The sequence below is a fragment of the Schistosoma mansoni genome (genome assembly GCF_000237925.1).
Source record: "Schistosoma mansoni, WGS project CABG00000000 data, supercontig 0261, strain Puerto Rico, whole genome shotgun sequence".
NCBI lineage: Eukaryota > Metazoa > Platyhelminthes > Trematoda > Strigeidida > Schistosomatidae > Schistosoma > Schistosoma mansoni.
In genome coordinates, this window is record NW_017386124.1 from 134,085 (window position 1) to 152,630 (window position 18,546).

The 18,546-nt window shown below is 36.3% G+C and overlaps 2 protein-coding genes across 2 annotated transcripts; one reads left to right on the plus strand and one right to left on the minus strand.

The window, feature by feature from the left end:
• Window positions 1-850: 850 nt before the first annotated feature.
• Window positions 851-8,418, plus strand: Smp_043780 (hypothetical protein). Its single transcript, XM_018790832.1, has 4 exons — window positions 851-1,193; window positions 2,986-3,293; window positions 6,864-7,073; window positions 8,031-8,418. The coding sequence occupies exons 2-4, from the start codon at window positions 2,994-2,996 to the stop codon at window positions 8,169-8,171; spliced, it is 651 nt and encodes a 216-aa protein (XP_018647388.1). The 5' UTR covers window positions 851-1,193; window positions 2,986-2,993; the 3' UTR covers window positions 8,172-8,418.
• A 2,567-nt stretch (window positions 8,419-10,985) lies between these two features.
• Window positions 10,986-17,391, minus strand: Smp_145730 (hypothetical protein; the record flags this gene model as incomplete). The annotated part of the gene is made up of 5 exons (XM_018790843.1): window positions 10,986-11,345; window positions 11,948-12,092; window positions 12,932-13,185; window positions 15,384-15,729; window positions 16,949-17,391. The coding sequence occupies 5 exons, from the start codon at window positions 17,389-17,391 to the stop codon at window positions 10,986-10,988; spliced, it is 1,548 nt and encodes a 515-aa protein (XP_018647389.1).
• Window positions 17,392-18,546: the final 1,155 nt, after the last annotated feature.

Sequence of the window (18,546 nt, forward strand, 5' to 3'; positions counted from 1 at the left end):
AGCTTCTGTATCATGTTCAACTGGCTAAAACAAACCTATTCCCATTGTCATATCAAAGATCCAGAAAAGACTTGATTAAAGACATCAAATCATTCATTGATAAATTGGCATCAGAAATCCCTTGATTTTTCTTGCTTACGAAAACAGAAAACTTACGAGGACACTGCCGAAACGTCCACATTCCCAGGACAAATTGCTTGTCAGCTGATTACCGCCTTTCCCATCAAATCATAAACGAGTGGAACTCATTATCTCAACACGTGATTGAAGCTCCATCTCCCCACTCTTTTGAAAGGAATTTGGATCAACTGAGCGATCATCACTGCCAGGACCAACACAAGCCTCCTAATCTTCTGCCCTTCCCAAAACAGAAACTGAGATATGTGGATCGTTACGAACGCATCACTTTCGTTACTTGAAGAGTGGAGCCCACCAGACATAGTGTCGCTGAATTCAAATGAAATTTAAAACTGTATTGACTTGGCCGCTTCTAAAGCAGCTTCTAATCGTTTTACGATCGTTTGACCTACAAGTGCCCATTAACCTTCGCCAATGGGTGATGTCAGTGAGTTGTTGGCATCATACCTTCTGACTTTTGTCGATTGCTGTCTTTAATAAACGGAAGTGCATTTCACGTGCTTACTGAGTCATTGACTCACTTTTCCGTCTTTCTTTCTTCGCCCGGATAATCTCACTAACTGTTCCTAACACTCCTCCAGCATACAGGGTACATCCAGGTAGGACGCAATCCTACTAATGTCTGGATGTTACACCCAATGTATTGACGATTTCGACGGCGAGACCATAATCAATGGGCAAACCAATCAGATATAAGATAACATGTCTTGGACTGGAACGAAACTCACTCATCAATTTGACTAAATAACGTTTTGGTATTTTAGCTGATGTCAGTTCATAATGAAAACTCTGAGTCTAGTTCCTAACCTTAACCATCAACTGTAAATTATAGTTCCAATTCCTCACATTCTTTATAACCTTCACCTAGTCCTAGTTAATATGCAGATATTCTCAAGGTCACTTTGGCGTCGCCCAATAGTTGTCCGTGAATCATAGTACCACCTCATCGTTACCGCCTGAACTAATACCAAGTTCCCCTCCATTTTTACCATCCTTGTGTGCTTGGATGTTCTTCTGCACTATATCAAGCTTTTCATTTACAACGGAATATAGTGGTAATTTATTTGTTTTGTATAATGACAAACTTCCTATTGAAATTTCGGTAGGATTAAACTATACTGCCGAGTCAATCAGAATCTTTCGCGGGTTTTCAAGGTCACGGCGCTAAGTTCGGTATCTGATGCTTACGTACGGTCGGTTTACAGCGGATTTTAGGGGAGACGTGATAATTTAGCGTCTACAATAGAAGCGATCATAAGATTTTGGCGCGAAATTCAATTATCCATTTGGACAAATAGAGTTTTGGCATTATAGCTGATGACAGTTCGTAATGAAAACCCTAAGTATAATTCCTAGCCTTCATCATGAACTGTAAATCATAATTTGAATTCTTCACACAGGTTTATAACCCTCATTTGGTCTTAGTTATTATGTTGACACCCTCAGAGTCACTCTAGCGTCGCTCAAAGGTTGTCCATAACTTATAGTCTCACCCATAACACTAAACCCTGCACCTAAACCTTAACTCTAACCCCAACCTGTAAACCATATCAATATACTAACATTATTGAAGCTATGTGGTCGAGGTTAAAAGAATTTTTGAGACCTTATCATGGTTTCAGAGGTCGACTACTATGGAGCCATATGGATGTGTTCCTGTACCGTATGCACTATGATTTTAGAACTTCTGAACCTATATCTGACCTTGAGAAGTTTTTGACCCAAGTAAAAGAAGTGTTTCTACTTTATTTCTTTGGTTTTGTATGATGTATTTTTACTGTATACTAACTGACTTCTGATTGGCTGATATTTCTCAAGGTCATTTAAGATTCGTTCGAAGGTCGGCAATATAGTTTAATCCTACCGAAATTTCAGTTGTAATACTTTAAAGTACTACACTACTTCAGTACTTGTATTCTAACATAATTAAAATGTGTATTGTATAAAATTTTGAATACATTCCATATTTCCACGATAAATTTCCGTCTACGAAAGTACACATATATGTGCTTTTGTATTTTCCTATACGTTAGATAAAATTGTATTAAACAAAACTGCGTGATGGAGAGTTATATTGTATGCAAATGAATTTTTTGCGTCGGAATCAGATGGTACATGCTGTTCAGTGTAATATGGAAGGCATTTTGACAGGAAATCCATCTGGGAAATATTTTGCGTTAACATTTTTTTCCATGGGCCGGTGGACAAAGCATGTGTCCAACTTTTCTGGAATCCTCCAAAATCTCTTTTATGTTTTCTCAAGTTCTTGTTCGGTTACTATCATAATTGGGCTACAGATAATTGTATACTCTATCAAAACCTGGGAATTTGGTAGTTACGTATAATTCCATTAAAAACTATACACTATGTGGGTTCTATGGTTTATTTTACATGCTTCGGATCTAGGGAAGCACATTTGGATTCTAGTGCTATGTAGTAATCAACAGTCAAGTTCACTATACTAATCCCAGGATCGTTTGGTGAGTTTTCTGATAGTGATGCATGAAATAACGCTCAAGTCAGATAGAAGACAGCACACATATGTGTTGTATTTTGCAACCGAAATTACATGTGGAATAATGTACAGATTAATCGAAGTTGCTTGCAGACATCGCTAACTATATAGGCTAAATCTGTGGTGGTAGATGCATGTTGTACAAATATGGATATTATGGTTGTACACTGTCTTTGTGTGACACCATTAGACCTTGTGAAAACTCACAGTATTTTCAACTTATTTACCTTTGTTTTCCTCCAAATATCCCTGTTAGTTATTTTGCCTGTCAAGTAATTCACACTAACTTTCTGGTTTCGTCAGTCACCGTTTCTTTTTTATTTCGTTTGTAGTTATTTAAATGAATACAGATGCTCCATTGGAGTCTATAATCGGACATTCTAGTTTTCACTCAACGTCAAATAGACATCCACTACTTTGGAATCCCATACTGATTGGATGCGGGATTACGACTGTTACTTCATGCTACATTTTTTGGTCATTCATTTCTCCTGCATTTCGGAAAATCTGTTTACCATTCTTACCTGCTACGTCGCCCCAACTAGATTATACATACAAGCTTCTCAAGTATGCGCAAAGTCAAAAAAATGATAAGTCTTTAGGATCTATAATTGATTTAGGCAGTGGTGATGGACGCGTGGTTAGTATGCATTGTTTTTATTTCCGATTTCTTATTTAAACAGACATACTAGTTTTGCTGCAGATACTTGGTAAAGGGTTTGTTTCAAAACATCTTATATTGTTGTTACTTTTCTTATGTATTTTTTGCGACTGGAATTCTGTAGCCAATTCAGATTTATTTTGTGCCGGTCCGGCCAAAATTATTATCTAGATGAATCGTAGATAAAAGCTTGTGAATTCCTAAAATAGAAGCCTTCCATATAATAATACAAGCTTTTTTGAAATGTCATACGCGTAATCAACTTCCAAATGTAAAATGTAACTTCCGAATCTCCTTGCGTCGTCTCTCGAATTAGTGATAGGGAGTAAAGTAGTTGAACGCGTCGACCTGGGTCACTTATTTTGGGAGTCCTATCATGCTGATAGTTTGGTGTCTGATGAAACCTCGGCATGAACTCAGAATACTCAACTGGATTTTTCCATCTTGTGTCACATGTAGCTTAGGCGAGATATCCGTCTTCCAACTAAAGGACGAGTTTACTGCGCAGCAGTTCTCTGTGTTATACTTTAGGAATGTAAAACATGGTCATTAAGAATTGAGGATATTCGTAGGTTACTGACATTCGATCAAAGATGCCTTCGAAGCATAGCTCGTATATTTTGGGACCACAGAGTAAGCAATGAGTGGTTAGGAATAGAGTAATATATAAAGGTGGGGAATCGATTGGATGGGTAGTTAATGTTCATTAACTGAAGTTGTCGGGACATGTGTTCCGTATGCCCAACTACCACCTACCTCGACGGGTAATGTTTTCTAGTGCAGGAGTTGGTTGAAAGAAAAAGCTAGGAGCGGACATATTAGTAGGTATAGACTACCTGATTAAAGTTCGCGTTATTACCGTAACCAGTGGTTAGGGACTGACACGTTTTCAAATTGTTTGCAATTGCTCATGTGCGTCCATCCTTTGTCTTCTCTCGAATCCCGAGATACTAAATTCCTCATAATTTTTGTTCTTATTCTACTGTTATGTATTTTCTTTCAATCTTTAATCTTTCCTATAGCCTCTGATATTGTTACTACCTCTACTATTCTGGGGTTCGGCCTGACAACCTCAACCCTTTGTACTAAAAGGGTATGGCATCTTAAACTAATATACATACGTACAGGTTCTACGTTGTGACTGAATAACAGATTGACTGACCTTTTATCATGAAGAGAGCACGAACAAAGATTTGAACAGAGCAACATTTTATTTCGTTTGGTTTGCGTCACCTGCTTACAACTCATAATATTTAAAAATCGTAGTTATAAAATGCGTCGAAATTGCTGACAAATCAGTTTAATTGGAAGTGGCAATGAACACACGTCAGTATAGTACAGCAAAAATGTAAATAAACTTGACAGACTAAACAAAATATCATGAATATGTATCTTATGTTGAAGAATATTCTACGATGTCGAATATCTTTGAATTTACTTAAGCGCAAATATTGATACAAAGGGACATCAAGATAAATATGCGCCACAACCAAAATGAGGTAGGGAAAAACGTATGATAATAAACGAGAAATTAGTATACAAGAGTGAAAAACAACTATAATAATTGGAGAGGCAGTTTGGTTATGAAAAACACAACCAGAAAGCATCCTTTTGGTTAAAGTCCCTCTCTATTCTGAGTCATGTCTGACAAATTCCCAAGTCACTGTAGTGCACTACTTCTTGGACCCCAAACAAAGTTTCGAAGGACTGATAGGTGCCAGTCTTGTACTACTTTCTTCCGTACCATGACACCATGTCATACACTGACCACCTCCGCTTTTCCCAACCAGTCTCAGCACCAGCAAATAATGCACGATGTGGAACTCTCTGGGACGATGGTCGTAGTGCATGTTCAAGCCACCGATGTTGGTATTTCAAGATGGTAACATCAGTTGGATTATCGTCACTGTCCATGAACACACGCTGCCTAACCCTTGCGTTACTAGCCTGGTGTTGCCGATGGACATCAGCAATCCGTCAGAGGCAACAATGATCAAGCATGGAGAAAAACTGCTCTCGTCGACGCGTTATAGATCCGGTCTTTTACAGTCAGACTAATATCACGAAGACACTAAAGATGACCCAGATTGGTATAAGCCACTCTGAATTTCACTTTACATGAATTGGTCTCGTCATTCACTTCATCACCAGCACTTATGCAGCTACTCAGATACACGGACTCCTCAACTACTTCTAACTATTCACTTTCAGGAGTGAGTGCAAACACACAGTCCTTCCAGTTTTCTAAAAGTACTATGCTTTTAGAGTGTGCAACGCAATCGACATACTTGCTCACAATGCCAACTGATTAAGTGACGTTTGCACAGTAAGACAATATCATCCACATAGTCAAGGTTTAAAAGTCTTTGTCCAGATAACAGATTCACATCACCATTACATACATCCATCGGAGCTGTTTCTAGAACGTCATTGATGGTAAAGTTGAGGAGTGTTAAGACTAGGCAAACCTGCCTAACCACACTGCCTGAATAGAACAGTGGAGAGAGGTGGTTGTATGTCTCCACTGTGCCTGAGGTGTTTGTATATAGGGTCTTCAGTATGTTGATAAACTTCTCATGCTCACACTTGTTCAGAGAACAGCCCCATCCAAAGGATTGAAGGTGGGCTAGATGTCGAGAAACAAAGACTGTTGACCTGCATTAAGTGTGACGATGTTCTAACATTTGGTGGGGGATAAATATTTGATCAATACATCCTCAACAGAGATAAAAACCGTCTTACTCTTTGAACTAACTAGCGACCAAAGTGACTTTGAAATTGGTAATGAACTAATAACACAAAAATTTTACAAGGCACAGGTTGATAAGTTTCTGTTTTCAAAATTAACTTCAACTCTGCTCAAATGAGTAGCTATACTGTATTTATTTATTATTTATTTAAACACATATATATTGGTACAAAAGGGCACCAGGTACATATGCGCCACACTATTGTGTGTGTGGGCTGTGATACTGCCCGGGTGCCCAAACCGAAGCAGGTGGTTTTCTTAGGGGGCCACACCCCGAGCCTTCGACCAAAAGGTCTGATCCACAAGGCAGTGGAGCATCGTGAGGAGATGCAGTCCCATGGTAGCCGTTGACCAATGACAGGTTCGTCCGCCATTCGTTCCATCAGGATACTGGAGCCCATGTGCACCATTGGTTTGGAATGAGGGTTTTTCAACTCCCCTAGGTGGACCCTCCGTGTCCACCAACCCGGTTAAATCGCCGGACATTCGCTTTTCGTCCTCTCACTTTCGTAAACAACACCTTTGCCACGAGAGGGCAGTGAGTAGGACTTCCCTGGCAGAGGCTATATATTCGCTGGCCGTGTGAGAGCATTTGGAGAGGGAGAGTAGACTCTCCCCACTCTCGGCCGTACCAGGGCATTTGGGGACCTATACTGTATTAGAATGTATGATCAAAGTTACTATATCGCTGTACATAATCTTTTTATCATCCGTTTGTAATCGTTTTTTTCATATAATGTTGTACTTTTATTGCTTAGTTGCTTTTGTTTTTCTTTCGGTGTTTTTTTCCTAAATCATAGTTGATTGATTTATTAAGTCGGCCAACATTAAAAATCACTTCTGCTCATGGTGTAGAGTTAAATCGTCCGCTTGTTTGGTATTCACGTATCAAACTCTTTTGTAGTAATAAATTACTCACTACATCCAAAGTAACTTTCTCTTGTAAAAATATGTGGAAAACTAATCTTTCTGTATATGATACAGTCTTACTGTTTGGTGTAGATACAATGGTGAGTAAATTTATTGATGTTGTGTTTTTGATAAGTTCATTCAATTTAGATTGTTATTGCCAATAAAACCATTTAAAATATCATTGACACAAACTGTTTCGACTTTAGCGCCCAGGCAGTATCCATGCCATCACACAAATCAAATGATTTGTGTGGCGCATATATATTTGGTGCCTTTTTGTACCGATATCTATATGTTTAGATAAATAAATATTAAGAGCAAGTATAAAGAGCAAGAATCGGTCTTAGTTTTGTTGTTTATTACTTTCTCTTGCCACTACATTTGGAATTATTAATGGGTGTTTACTTATTCAGTGCAGATGAATATGTTGTGGTCGTTTTCATGAAATAGTACATATGTACATCATTGTTTATTAAAGACTTATTTTGATTTGTTTTTGTTAGTGTTGTTTGTGATAGATAAGATTACACATTAATGGAGAGAGTTGTTAAACTACTGTTTCATGCTAACGTGTACATTTCCAAACTCCGCGTTCATCGATGACCATATTACGATCAAACCTAGAATCATCGGGTTATAACTGGTATTATAGGCTTTATTAAACTAGTAATTTTTTATGCAAACTGTTCTCTTTAGGCGATACATTTTCTTCTCATCATACATCATTCTGCTCTCAATATAGGCTACAATGCTTTCAGAAAGTTTGCCGCTGCACTCAAGTCGTTACTAAATAGACATAGAGAATTAATTTCATATTGGTAGATTTTTCAAAATGCTTATAGTTTTGTAATAGTGACTGTCTGTGTTAAGCATTATTTTAGTGCAATACGAGATTTTTAGTATAATTAAAATGGTCACTAAGTCAGATGATCATTTATATTTTTCTATTATGAATTAGTATATGACAGTTATCTTATTCATAATGCTATTGCGGATCTTGGAAACGTAAAGTATTCGCAAAGCAATTACATATTTACAATTATTTAAATTTATAGATGGAATCTATCGAACAGAAACTAACCAAAGAATTAAGTAATGGTTCAATCGTCATTACAGCCAGATATCCGCTGCCTAATATTCAAGCATCCAAATCCATTATTGATGGACCCCACTCAGTATATTTGTACAAAATGTAGTTATTACTAATATGACTTTGTAACTGATTACGTTCTGTGTATTTGTTCGATCGTTCCTTTGTTTAACAAACCACAAAATGTCTTCAACTTATTTCCTAACATCAATTAGCTAATTATTTTAAAATAATATCTACCTAAAAGTTGAATGCTCCAATATGTAGCGGGTAATATCCTTCTACTATTGGTTGATATCCGTTTTCTTTTCTTAAAGGTTTGGCTATTAATAGTAAAAGAGATAATGATCGGCAGTCTTCTGGACTTCTAACAAGTTTGAACTTAGTTCCTCTGATCCATGGTTTGTTGGGAAATGGGTGTTTTGTCTTAATGTGCTATATTTGAATGTTATTAGGCCAAATGCAGTAGTGTCATCTTTGAAAAGACTAATAGTCCGTGTCTATTGTACTTAGTTAGTTATTCAGTGTCATGAATTCTAATTGTCAACAGTATACCGTTTTTCTGATTGATCAAGTATCCTTATATTTATTTATTCGTATGTTTTCATCATATCATCATGGAGATTAATGTTAGTACGACACTGCTTAGTCAGCAGTAGGTAAAATACTTAAATATCCGCATATAAGATATATGAATTTAACAGAAAAAACCACGTCATCTTTGGATGTAATGTCTTTGTTTATTGATATTTCATTGACTAAAACTATTGATTATATTTGCAAACAACTTGTAGAAAAGAATGGTCTCACCAAAGTTAATAGATAGAGTGAAGAGAATTTTATTGAAATCGATAATGAGTACCTACATCTTGTTCAGAAACAAACGTTATCGACAAATAGATGAAGTAACAATGGGATCTCCCCTTGGTCTCATTTCCACCAATATATTTTTTAGCTCAACTGCAAAACGGCCCATTATGTGATACTCTTAATAAACCAGAATACCACTTCCTTTATGTAGGTGATGTATCAACTACGAGGACTTTAAGAAACATTTAATAATGCACATCCAACGACTAGTTTCACATGTGCTCTCTTTTCTAAAAGTTAGAATGGTTCGATATAAAGTAATGTATCTGGAAAAAATCTTGGACGGTGCAGTACATTCACTTACATAGCTTCGCATCCGTCCAACACAAATTAATCTAAGTGTTCGAGTCACAGGAAAAAAATACTAAATAGTATTCGCAGGGTAAAAATGTGTTGAAAGATTCTTATTGGTGAATCTTATCAGGCGATATCGATTAACGTGGTTCTAGTTCATCACATGTTCATAGCACGAAAATGGATTGAAGTGAATTTTTCACCGAACCGTGTTACTGAATTTTACAAGAGACCTACTAACTTTAAAGTAAATTGTTTTCTAATCCAAAACTTGCCAGTCTAAATATCCTTTGCCGATACTATAACCGAATATGAAATGTGTTGGCAAATTTCCTACTTGTGTAATATATTATTTTATCTTTCTCTCCTTATCTTAGAGAAGGCTTGAAACGAACTTTAAATAAATTTGAGGAGGCATTAAGTACACCATTGAAGTAATTAAAAAGTGAAACTCATCCTATGAGATATTTTTCAATCTTTGTTTTGTAAAGCTTTGGAACATCATTATTTCTTCATGTACATAGCGTGTATAGCATCTCTCCATATTAATACATTCTTAATTATCTCAGTTGTTTTATTTGAAAAATATGTATTTGTTGCTACTATGTTTTCGACTACTAAGTAACGTGATATGAAACTTGCCTCACTATTAGTTGCTTCAAAGATGTTGAAACACATTAATGTTTTTAGTAATGTAGTGAACGAGAACACAAGCGAGGACAGCAAAATGTGTTTGAATAGGTAATTAAAGAACGTCCCAGTAAAATCTGATAACCATACAGTAAATACCCCATTTGAAAAATGTTAATCAATTGTCTCAGAATTGACTGTTCCTCCGTTTCCACACCAAGCACTCTCTGATCCTCATTCTCTTCTCTTCGATCTTACCTTCTGCCGCCAGGCATTTCACTTTGGATTGATGATAAATACCAATGATGTCTTTCGAAACCTGTACTAATCACCTAATGAATTTTATTGATAAGTGTAGCTGACCCTAAACAACTCACATAAGTAAGTTCTCCTATTTCGTAATTGTCACACTTCAAAGAAGACAATCAGCCGATCGTCATGTAAGTGTTTCTCCATCACTTTGACTGGGTCACTCAAGGTACATTTCAACCCGTTATGCAACCCATTATTAAATGTTGAAAAGAGAGTCATTAGACTGTAATACAACACTGTCCCATAAAGCCACCTACTTGAGATGCGTTTTGTAAACAAACCACCAAACAACTTTGGAATGGCATGAATAAGTGACTACACAACTCAAAAGATAGACGTCGAATATCATGAATGACATTTCTGATAACGGGCTCACATCAGTCTGAGAATCAAGAACTGCTATTAGCCAACTCAGAACTACTCAGCAGTCCTAACACAACCCTGACAGTAATACACTCAATGCACTCAGGTTTTCGCATTCGACTCGTAACTTTCAAACGAATGTGATTAAAAGTTCATTCAAACGCGCCACCACAATCTGCTTGAATGATACTTGAGTTTGTCGTTAAGTGAAACTACATTTGTGTGCTTCTAGAGATTACTAAAGTGAATCAAAACATCTGACTAACACGAGTTGACTTTTATTAGTTATCCCGAGGATGTTGCATTTTCAATAAACGCTACGTCAGAATAGATATAGTCTGTTCCACTCCAAATACTTCTGTAAATTTGCAATAGTACTATTGGTGAAAAAGCAAAACAGGTGTTAAGCAAATCAAAGAACCGAAATTGACGTTATTAAAATGCTTATTGACTAATCTCTTCCATGTGTTCTCCAACGGTGTATATAATGAATCCATAAGAGTATTGTTCCTATATGTAGCACAATCACATATATCCATCCTGTGGTGAGTAGATAATCTCGTCTGGTAGGGACGTTTGCTGACTGTGATTGATCAGTTCCTATTGACTCATTCAAATGTGGTTGTGGTGCATCTTGGAAACCGGTTGTACTCCGATCGTCGACTTCTTCAACTGTTATTAGTTGTTCGTTTAATCCATATTCACTTGTTGACGTAACATATTGTTGACTATATAAATCACATAATTTTACTGCGTTTATTAGGTCCTCACGTTTTGTTTGTGATATGTTGATGTCTGATTTTGAATGAAGCTGGAAAATAAATAAAAACAATTGTGAAAATGTATAACTATTGATCGAATTTTCAGTATTTATTGTGTGTTTAGTAGGAGTGTCAATTTGATCAGTGGGTAGATGAGTATGATGAGTTCAGATTTCGGTTGTTCAAATTTCTGCAACACCGACTCCACTTGATGTAACAGAGTTGTGAATATTCCTTGACTGGTTATGAAGTTCTCATTAGGTCGTATAAACTGTGTAAGATATAAGATGGAGTGAGGATTCGTATGGAAGTAAGCAGGTCTTTGCAATGAATTCTACATGTCTAACGACCTGTAGTTTATTCTGCACTAAACAGGACACTTCCTGAATCAACGTTTTAAAATAGTCAGAAACGACATACTGAAAACGATGAGTAAATGTAGTTCAGATGCAGCAATTTAGCAGTTTTATGACAAAAAATATTGTATCGCATCCTCTATTTCGAATAAGTGGGTGTGGGTTACTGACTAAAGACTGAACTTTGAGTTACTGAACTGCAGGTTTCCACTCCAATCCCACCTTCTTCGGTTTTAGGTTGCTGAAGGGCACGAAGAATGTCTGGGACGAAGCTGAAGTAACTCCCGTTAATTTACACCTTCATCACGTAATAAGTCATTTGTGTAGGTACCACAAAAACCGACAGTATATTGTTTGTTTTTGCAAAATTTATCTGTTTTACTACGACAAATATCTGGACAATTTAGATGTGGATCAATCTCACGAAAGCATAAACCCAATCTACAGAGAGGAAGAAATGAAACAATTAGTAATATAATAAGGATTTGCCAGTGTTTTAATGAAGAGCAGATCGTTTTGAGGAGAAAAAGACGAAATCTCTTCTCGAAGATGAATAAACATGAAAAGAGGATTATTGGTTGAAGTGTCTCAATAATATTATGTTATCTCATAGACATTGAAACTGTCGATTTGATCTCATACGAAGATATGTACTTACTGTACTGACTAACCTCCAATAGCATGGAATGGATATTTAGTGCAGCGTGATTTTCTATATTATTGATTGGGTTATCGATAGAGCAGTTTAAATTTATATTCAATTATTTATCGATTATAAGATTATTTTTGATAATTTGTACCTGATTGAGTCCATTATGACAGTTTCCATCTACATGTATTTCTTTACTTTATTTGTTATATACACGTCATTGTATACATTATACAGTAATCCTAGTCCATTATACTTTATTTATCAAGAAGCATGGCCTTCATCATTTTAAAAACTAAATTGTAATTGAGACTGGTGACGGTGACTTTGTCGAGAGTGAAAGTGAGAAGTCAGTCAAACCGTCCAGCTTAGAGAATAAAGTACTATTCATCGGTAGATTGAAACTATAAATAACTTAAGTAACCTAATCATTGATTTCGCAAGTTAACTTACATTCGCTTACAAAAATCTGAAGTAGGCAAATAATAACCTCTTAGTTTGTTTTTATATCATAGCCATTCACTTACTTCTCAATCTGGAATTATTTCACTATTTGTTCATGATCTAATTCGCGATATTAATATTCTGTTTTAAAATGAGTTATTACCGAAACCGGACATAAAATACTTACCGGAAACCATACTCTAGATTTTGTGGATCTCGCACACAAGGAAACGGAGCACAGCCAACTTTATCTTCACATGGATTTCTTTCATACTCGCACTGAGTACCTTTAAAAGCAGGTGGACATTGGCAAAGTAAGCCTGATTCCAGGTGATTCATCCCTAGATTTTGTACACATGTACCCCCATTGGAACAATAACTATCACTGTAACAACCATGTTCCCCCTTTATATCTGAACATGTATCTGAAATTTTGTCATACTAAGAGACATTTTAAAAAGATGATATTGAAATTTTGATACAACAAATGATTCCGTTGTGTAAAAATGCAGATAATCACCCTACTAGTATCCGTTCAATGCAATCAATCTGGATGGGAATGAGGTAATGTGACTAGATAAGTAGGTGAATGATATGATTGTTTTGTGCTTGATTGCCCTCTGATTTCCAAATACAATACGTTCAATTGTGCTCATCTAGTTCTACTTACAGTATAAACTGCACAACTTCGGGAGTTCCTAGTTAATACAATAATTCGAATACTTATGATCATCATACATAGTCAGTATTAAAATAGGCAACTCTGCTGCCTTGATCATTTGAAGAAAAGTAGCAATAAGAAAACAAGAGATGTAAAGATGTACTATCCGAATTCGCATTCGACTCAGTAATTTTGTACCAAGAATTCAATAAAACACTAGGGGAAGTATTCTGTGATCGACAACAAATCAGTTCACATTTCAATATTGATTCATGATGACTAGTAGTGGAACTCGACAACTGAATTCATGTGTTGTGGTTTCCAATGTATACGAAACCGATCTAGTTAAAAGAAAGATTTCTGTCTTAAAGTTAGTGAAAATATAACAATTACTCCTCTATTAGATGTCAACAACACTTACTGAATGTCACCATATCTCCTTTGTTAGTTGTTGACCTAAGTTGATTGATCATTGTTGATATACTCGACGAGAACAATGCTATTCGTGACTTCACTCAATTATTCTTACTAGGAATTCAAGAACAACTAGATACTACTGGTGCTGCTTTCGTGTTTGTATGTAGTCAGTAGAGACGTTAACAAGTAATTAGTTCTGCCCACTGATTTCCTCTTTCTACGCTGATTTGTCAGTAAGCTAAAACTGCTTGTTTGTTGTGGAATCGAGCAGACTGTTGATATTTAAGTAGTTTAAAGATGGTTTTCACCATGAGCTGAAACCTGTTGGTAACTTTTCAAGAAATAAATCAAAACTGTCTGATCGATTCGTCTTGTTAAGGAGTCTAGGGACTAACACGGGATCAAATCCAAGACATTAAGTTCTTGAAGCAAATGCCTGGTCAAATAACAGACACGTACTGATTAGGAACCAGCATCAAGATGAATTACTATAAATCTTACGGTTCATAGCTTCGAGTTCAAATGACGCAACTACCTACCAATTACACTGACTGAAGATTGATTTATATCGAAATAGTTGAGAGTGACAGTTGTCTCATGGAATTCAATCTGTGACCAGTCGGTATTATACTAAATGTGACACTTGAAAATTTCTGGTTTGACTCACTATTAACTGATGGGTGCACATTGCTTGGCTGTCACAAGCTCAGGTGTAATAACTTGTTGGTTCCTCTTAATTTTTCTGTATCCTGCAATCGATGTTAGTCTGTAACAAAAATCATCCCAAATATTCGCTTCTAGATCACTACAATTAACGGGTTAAACTTTGCACGACAGTCAGCCAGTTTATTCATACATCTGTCCACAAATTAACCTTATAGGTGTGCATAAACCAAGTTTATCTATTGATCAATAAAACACCTCTGTTGAAATGGAATTTGTAATTTAAGCTAAAGACTTATTTGTCTAAACACATAAACGTTGATACAAGGAGTCAACAAATAGATATGCGCCATATATATCTTTCGATTAGTGTGACAGTTGGGTTACTGCCTGAGTGCCCATAACGAAGTTGATGGTTTTCTTAGGAAGCCATTCCCCGAGCCTTTGACCTAAAGGTCTGATCCACAAGGTAGTGGAGCAACGTAAGAAGATGCAGTCTCATGGTAGCCGGTGACCAACAATAGGCTCATACGCCTTTTGTTTATCTAGGATCCTGGAGTCCATGTGCACCATTAGTTTGGAATCAGGATTTTCCAACTCCCCTGGGTGGATCCTCTGTATCCACCAACCCGGTTAAACCTCTGAACATTCGCTTTCCGTACTTTCAATTCCGTAAACAACACCTTTGCCACGAGAAGGCAGTAAGTAGGACGTCCGTGGAAGTGGTCGTATGCTCATGGCCGTGTCAGTGCATTTCGGGAGGTAGAGATAACTCCTCCCACTCTCCAGCATACCACGGCATTTGGGACCAATGAAGAACTTTCAACACAAACAAATCGGTTATTCAGTATTCTCTACACCACACACTGATTTCAATAAAAAACTTCATACTACTTACTACATATTTAGCTTCACAAGGACAATAAGCTATCAATGAACTTTGTCTTTGAATTTCAATGGCTTTCACAAATAATTTTTTATTACTGATAAAATGCAGAAAAAATTCAATCGGTAGACGTCTCTCAACAGGTACATGTAATAACCAATTTTTCAAAATTCTTTTTAATTCTTTTACCTCTTTCTTTTCTGTATAATTGATATTTGCATCACTTAATAAGTCATTCATGTAGGTACCACAAAAACCGACAGTATATGGTTTGTTTTTGCAAAATTTATCTGTTTTACTACGACAAATATCTGGACAATTTAGATGTGGATCAATCTCACGAAAGCATAAACCCAATCTACAGAGAGGAAGAAATGAAACAATTAGTAATATAATAAGGATTTGCCAGTGTTTTAATGAAGAGCAGATCGTTTTGAGGAGAAAAAGACGAAATCTCTTCTCGAAGATGAATAAACATGAAAAGAGGATTATTGGTTGAAGTGTCTCAATAATATTATGTTATCTCATAGACATTGAAACTGTCGATTTGATCTCATACGAAGATATGTACTTACTGTACTGACTAACCTCCAATAGCATGGAATGGATATTTAGTGCAGCGTGATTTTCCTTATCCTTAACTTGATGCCTGTTCGTGATCCTGATTATATGACACGTTTACTAAGCAATAAATTATTTAAGACTTGAAATTGCTGAATATGTGATAATAATGATAACCCACCTTTCTGATTGATTTGTTTATTTGACTCTACTCAGTAACTTCATCATGGAAAAGCAGAGGATGGAGCACAACTATATTCAGTTATTACATATAAATATGTCCTCCCAATCATTTACCACAGCAAACAGTCACTTATATTACTTTTCCCTACTACTATAATATTGTTCCTTCATAATCATTGCATGAGACTCGTTATCCTAGCAAAAGGTTTATGGTATACTGACATTAATCTCATGAATTTCTTACATATAAAATTATCTTCATTACTTCTATTGATTTTTGATTCTATTATGCCTTTTCGTGGTCGATTTAATTAGTTACACCTTTGTAAAACATTTTAGCTACTGCCCGCAAATGCCGTGGTACGGCCGAGAATGGGGAGAGTCCATTCTCCCTCTCGAAATGCTCTCACATGGCCAGTGAATATATAGCCTCTGCCAGGGAAGTCCTACTCACTGCCTTCTCGTGGCAAAGGTGTTGTTTACGAAAGTGAGGGGATGAAAAGCAAATGTCCGGCGCTTTAACCGGGTTGGTGGACACGGAAAGTCCACCTAGGGGAGTTGAAAAACCCTGATTCCAAACCAATGGTACACATTGGCTCCAGTATCCTGAAGGAACAAATGGCGTATGAACCCATCGTAGGTCACCGGCTAACATGGGACTGCATCTCCTCACGATGTTCCACTGCCTTGTGGACTAGACCTTTAGGTCGAAGGCTCCGGATGTGCCCCCCTAAGAAAACCACCTGCTTTAGTTCGGGCACCTGGGCAGTATCACAGTCGTCGCACAAATCACATTTGACAATAAACAAATAAATGGAAATTTGTTTTTTTACCTATAAATAATATCCAGTATAGCTCTAAATATTTTTGTATTCCTTGATAATGCTCTATTGTACACTTCTTTGACCCATTTTAAATTATTCATTAATTCACAATTAATTCGCATTACAACTGGATTACCAAAATTTTTTGTTGATGTATGTATAACTAGATTAAGCATATTTAAATAATCTTTTGATTTTAATATACTATTCGGTGGTATGACAATATCTAAATCCTTATCTTCTATAAATCTTCCAGACATTAATGTATCATAATAAACTTTCGTTGCTTCTTCAATGAACTGAACACGTTGTCCTTTTAATATTGGTGTACCACTACATTTCCATGCCAATGATGAAGGCCATGCTTCTTGATAAGTAAAGTATAATGGACTAGGATTACTGTATAATGTATACAATGACGTGTATATAACAAATAAAGTAAAGAAATACATGTAGATGGAAACTGTCATAATGGACTTAATATGGTACAAGTTATCAAAGTTATTATCAAAAATACTTTTATAATCAATAAATAATTGAATATAAATTTAAACTGTTCTATCGATAACCCAATCAATAATATAGAAAATCACGCTGCACTAAATATCCATTCCATGCTGTTGGAGGTTAGTCAGTACAGTAAGTACATATCTTCGTATGAGATCAAATCGACAGTTTCAATGTCTATGAGATAACATAATATTATTGAGACACTTCAACCAATAATCCTCTTTTCATGTTTATTCATCTTCGAGAGGAGATTTCGTCTTTTTCTCCTCAAAACGATCTGCTCTTCATTAAAACACTGGCAATGCTTTATTACATTATTAATTGTTTCATTTTTTCCTCTCTGTAGATTGGGTTTATGCTTTCGTGAGATTGATCCACATCTAAATTGTCCAGATATTTGTCGTAGTAAAACAGATAAATTTTGCAAAAACAAACCATACACTGTCGGTTTTTGTGGTACCTACACAAATGACTTATTACGTGATGAAGGTGTAAATTAACGGGAGTTACTTCAGCTTCGTCCCAGACATTCTTCGTGCCCTTCAGCAACCTAAAACCGAAGAAGGTGGGATTGGAGTGGAAACCTGCAGTTCAGTAACTCAAAGTTCAGTCTTTAGTCAGTAACCCACACCCACTTATTCGAAATAGAGGATGCGATACAATATTTTTTGTCATAAAACTGCTAAATTGCTGCATCTGAACTACATTTACTCATCGTTTTCAGTATGTCGTTTCTGACTATTTTAAAACGTTGATTCAGGAAGTGTCCTGTTTAGTGCAGAATAAACTACAGGTCGTTAGACATGTAGAATTCATTGCAAAGACCTGCTTACTTCCATACGAATCCTCACTCCATCTTATATCTTACACAGTTTATACGACCTAATGAGAACTTCATAACCAGTCAAGGAATATTCACAACTCTGTTACATCAAGTGGAGTCGGTGTTGCAGAAATTTGAACAACCGAAATCTGAACTCATCATACTCATCTACCCACTGATCAAATTGACACTCCTACTAAACACACAATAAATACTGAAAATTCGATCAATAGTTATACATTTTCACAATTGTTTTTATTTATTTTCCAGCTTC

What these genes read in the sequence shown, in the direction of transcription:
- Smp_043780 (XM_018790832.1), top strand. Translation starts at nt 2,994, where the DNA reads ATGAATACAGATGCTCCATTGGAGTCTATAATCGGACATTCTAGTTTT. An exon ending in GCAGTGGTGATGGACGCGTG is followed by an intron (nt 3,294 to 6,863) that starts GTTAGTATGCAT and finishes CCTAAATCATAG; the next exon opens with TTGATTGATTTATTAAGTCG. An exon ending in TGTTTGGTGTAGATACAATG is followed by an intron (nt 7,074 to 8,030) that starts GTGAGTAAATTT and finishes TTAAATTTATAG; the next exon opens with ATGGAATCTATCGAACAGAA.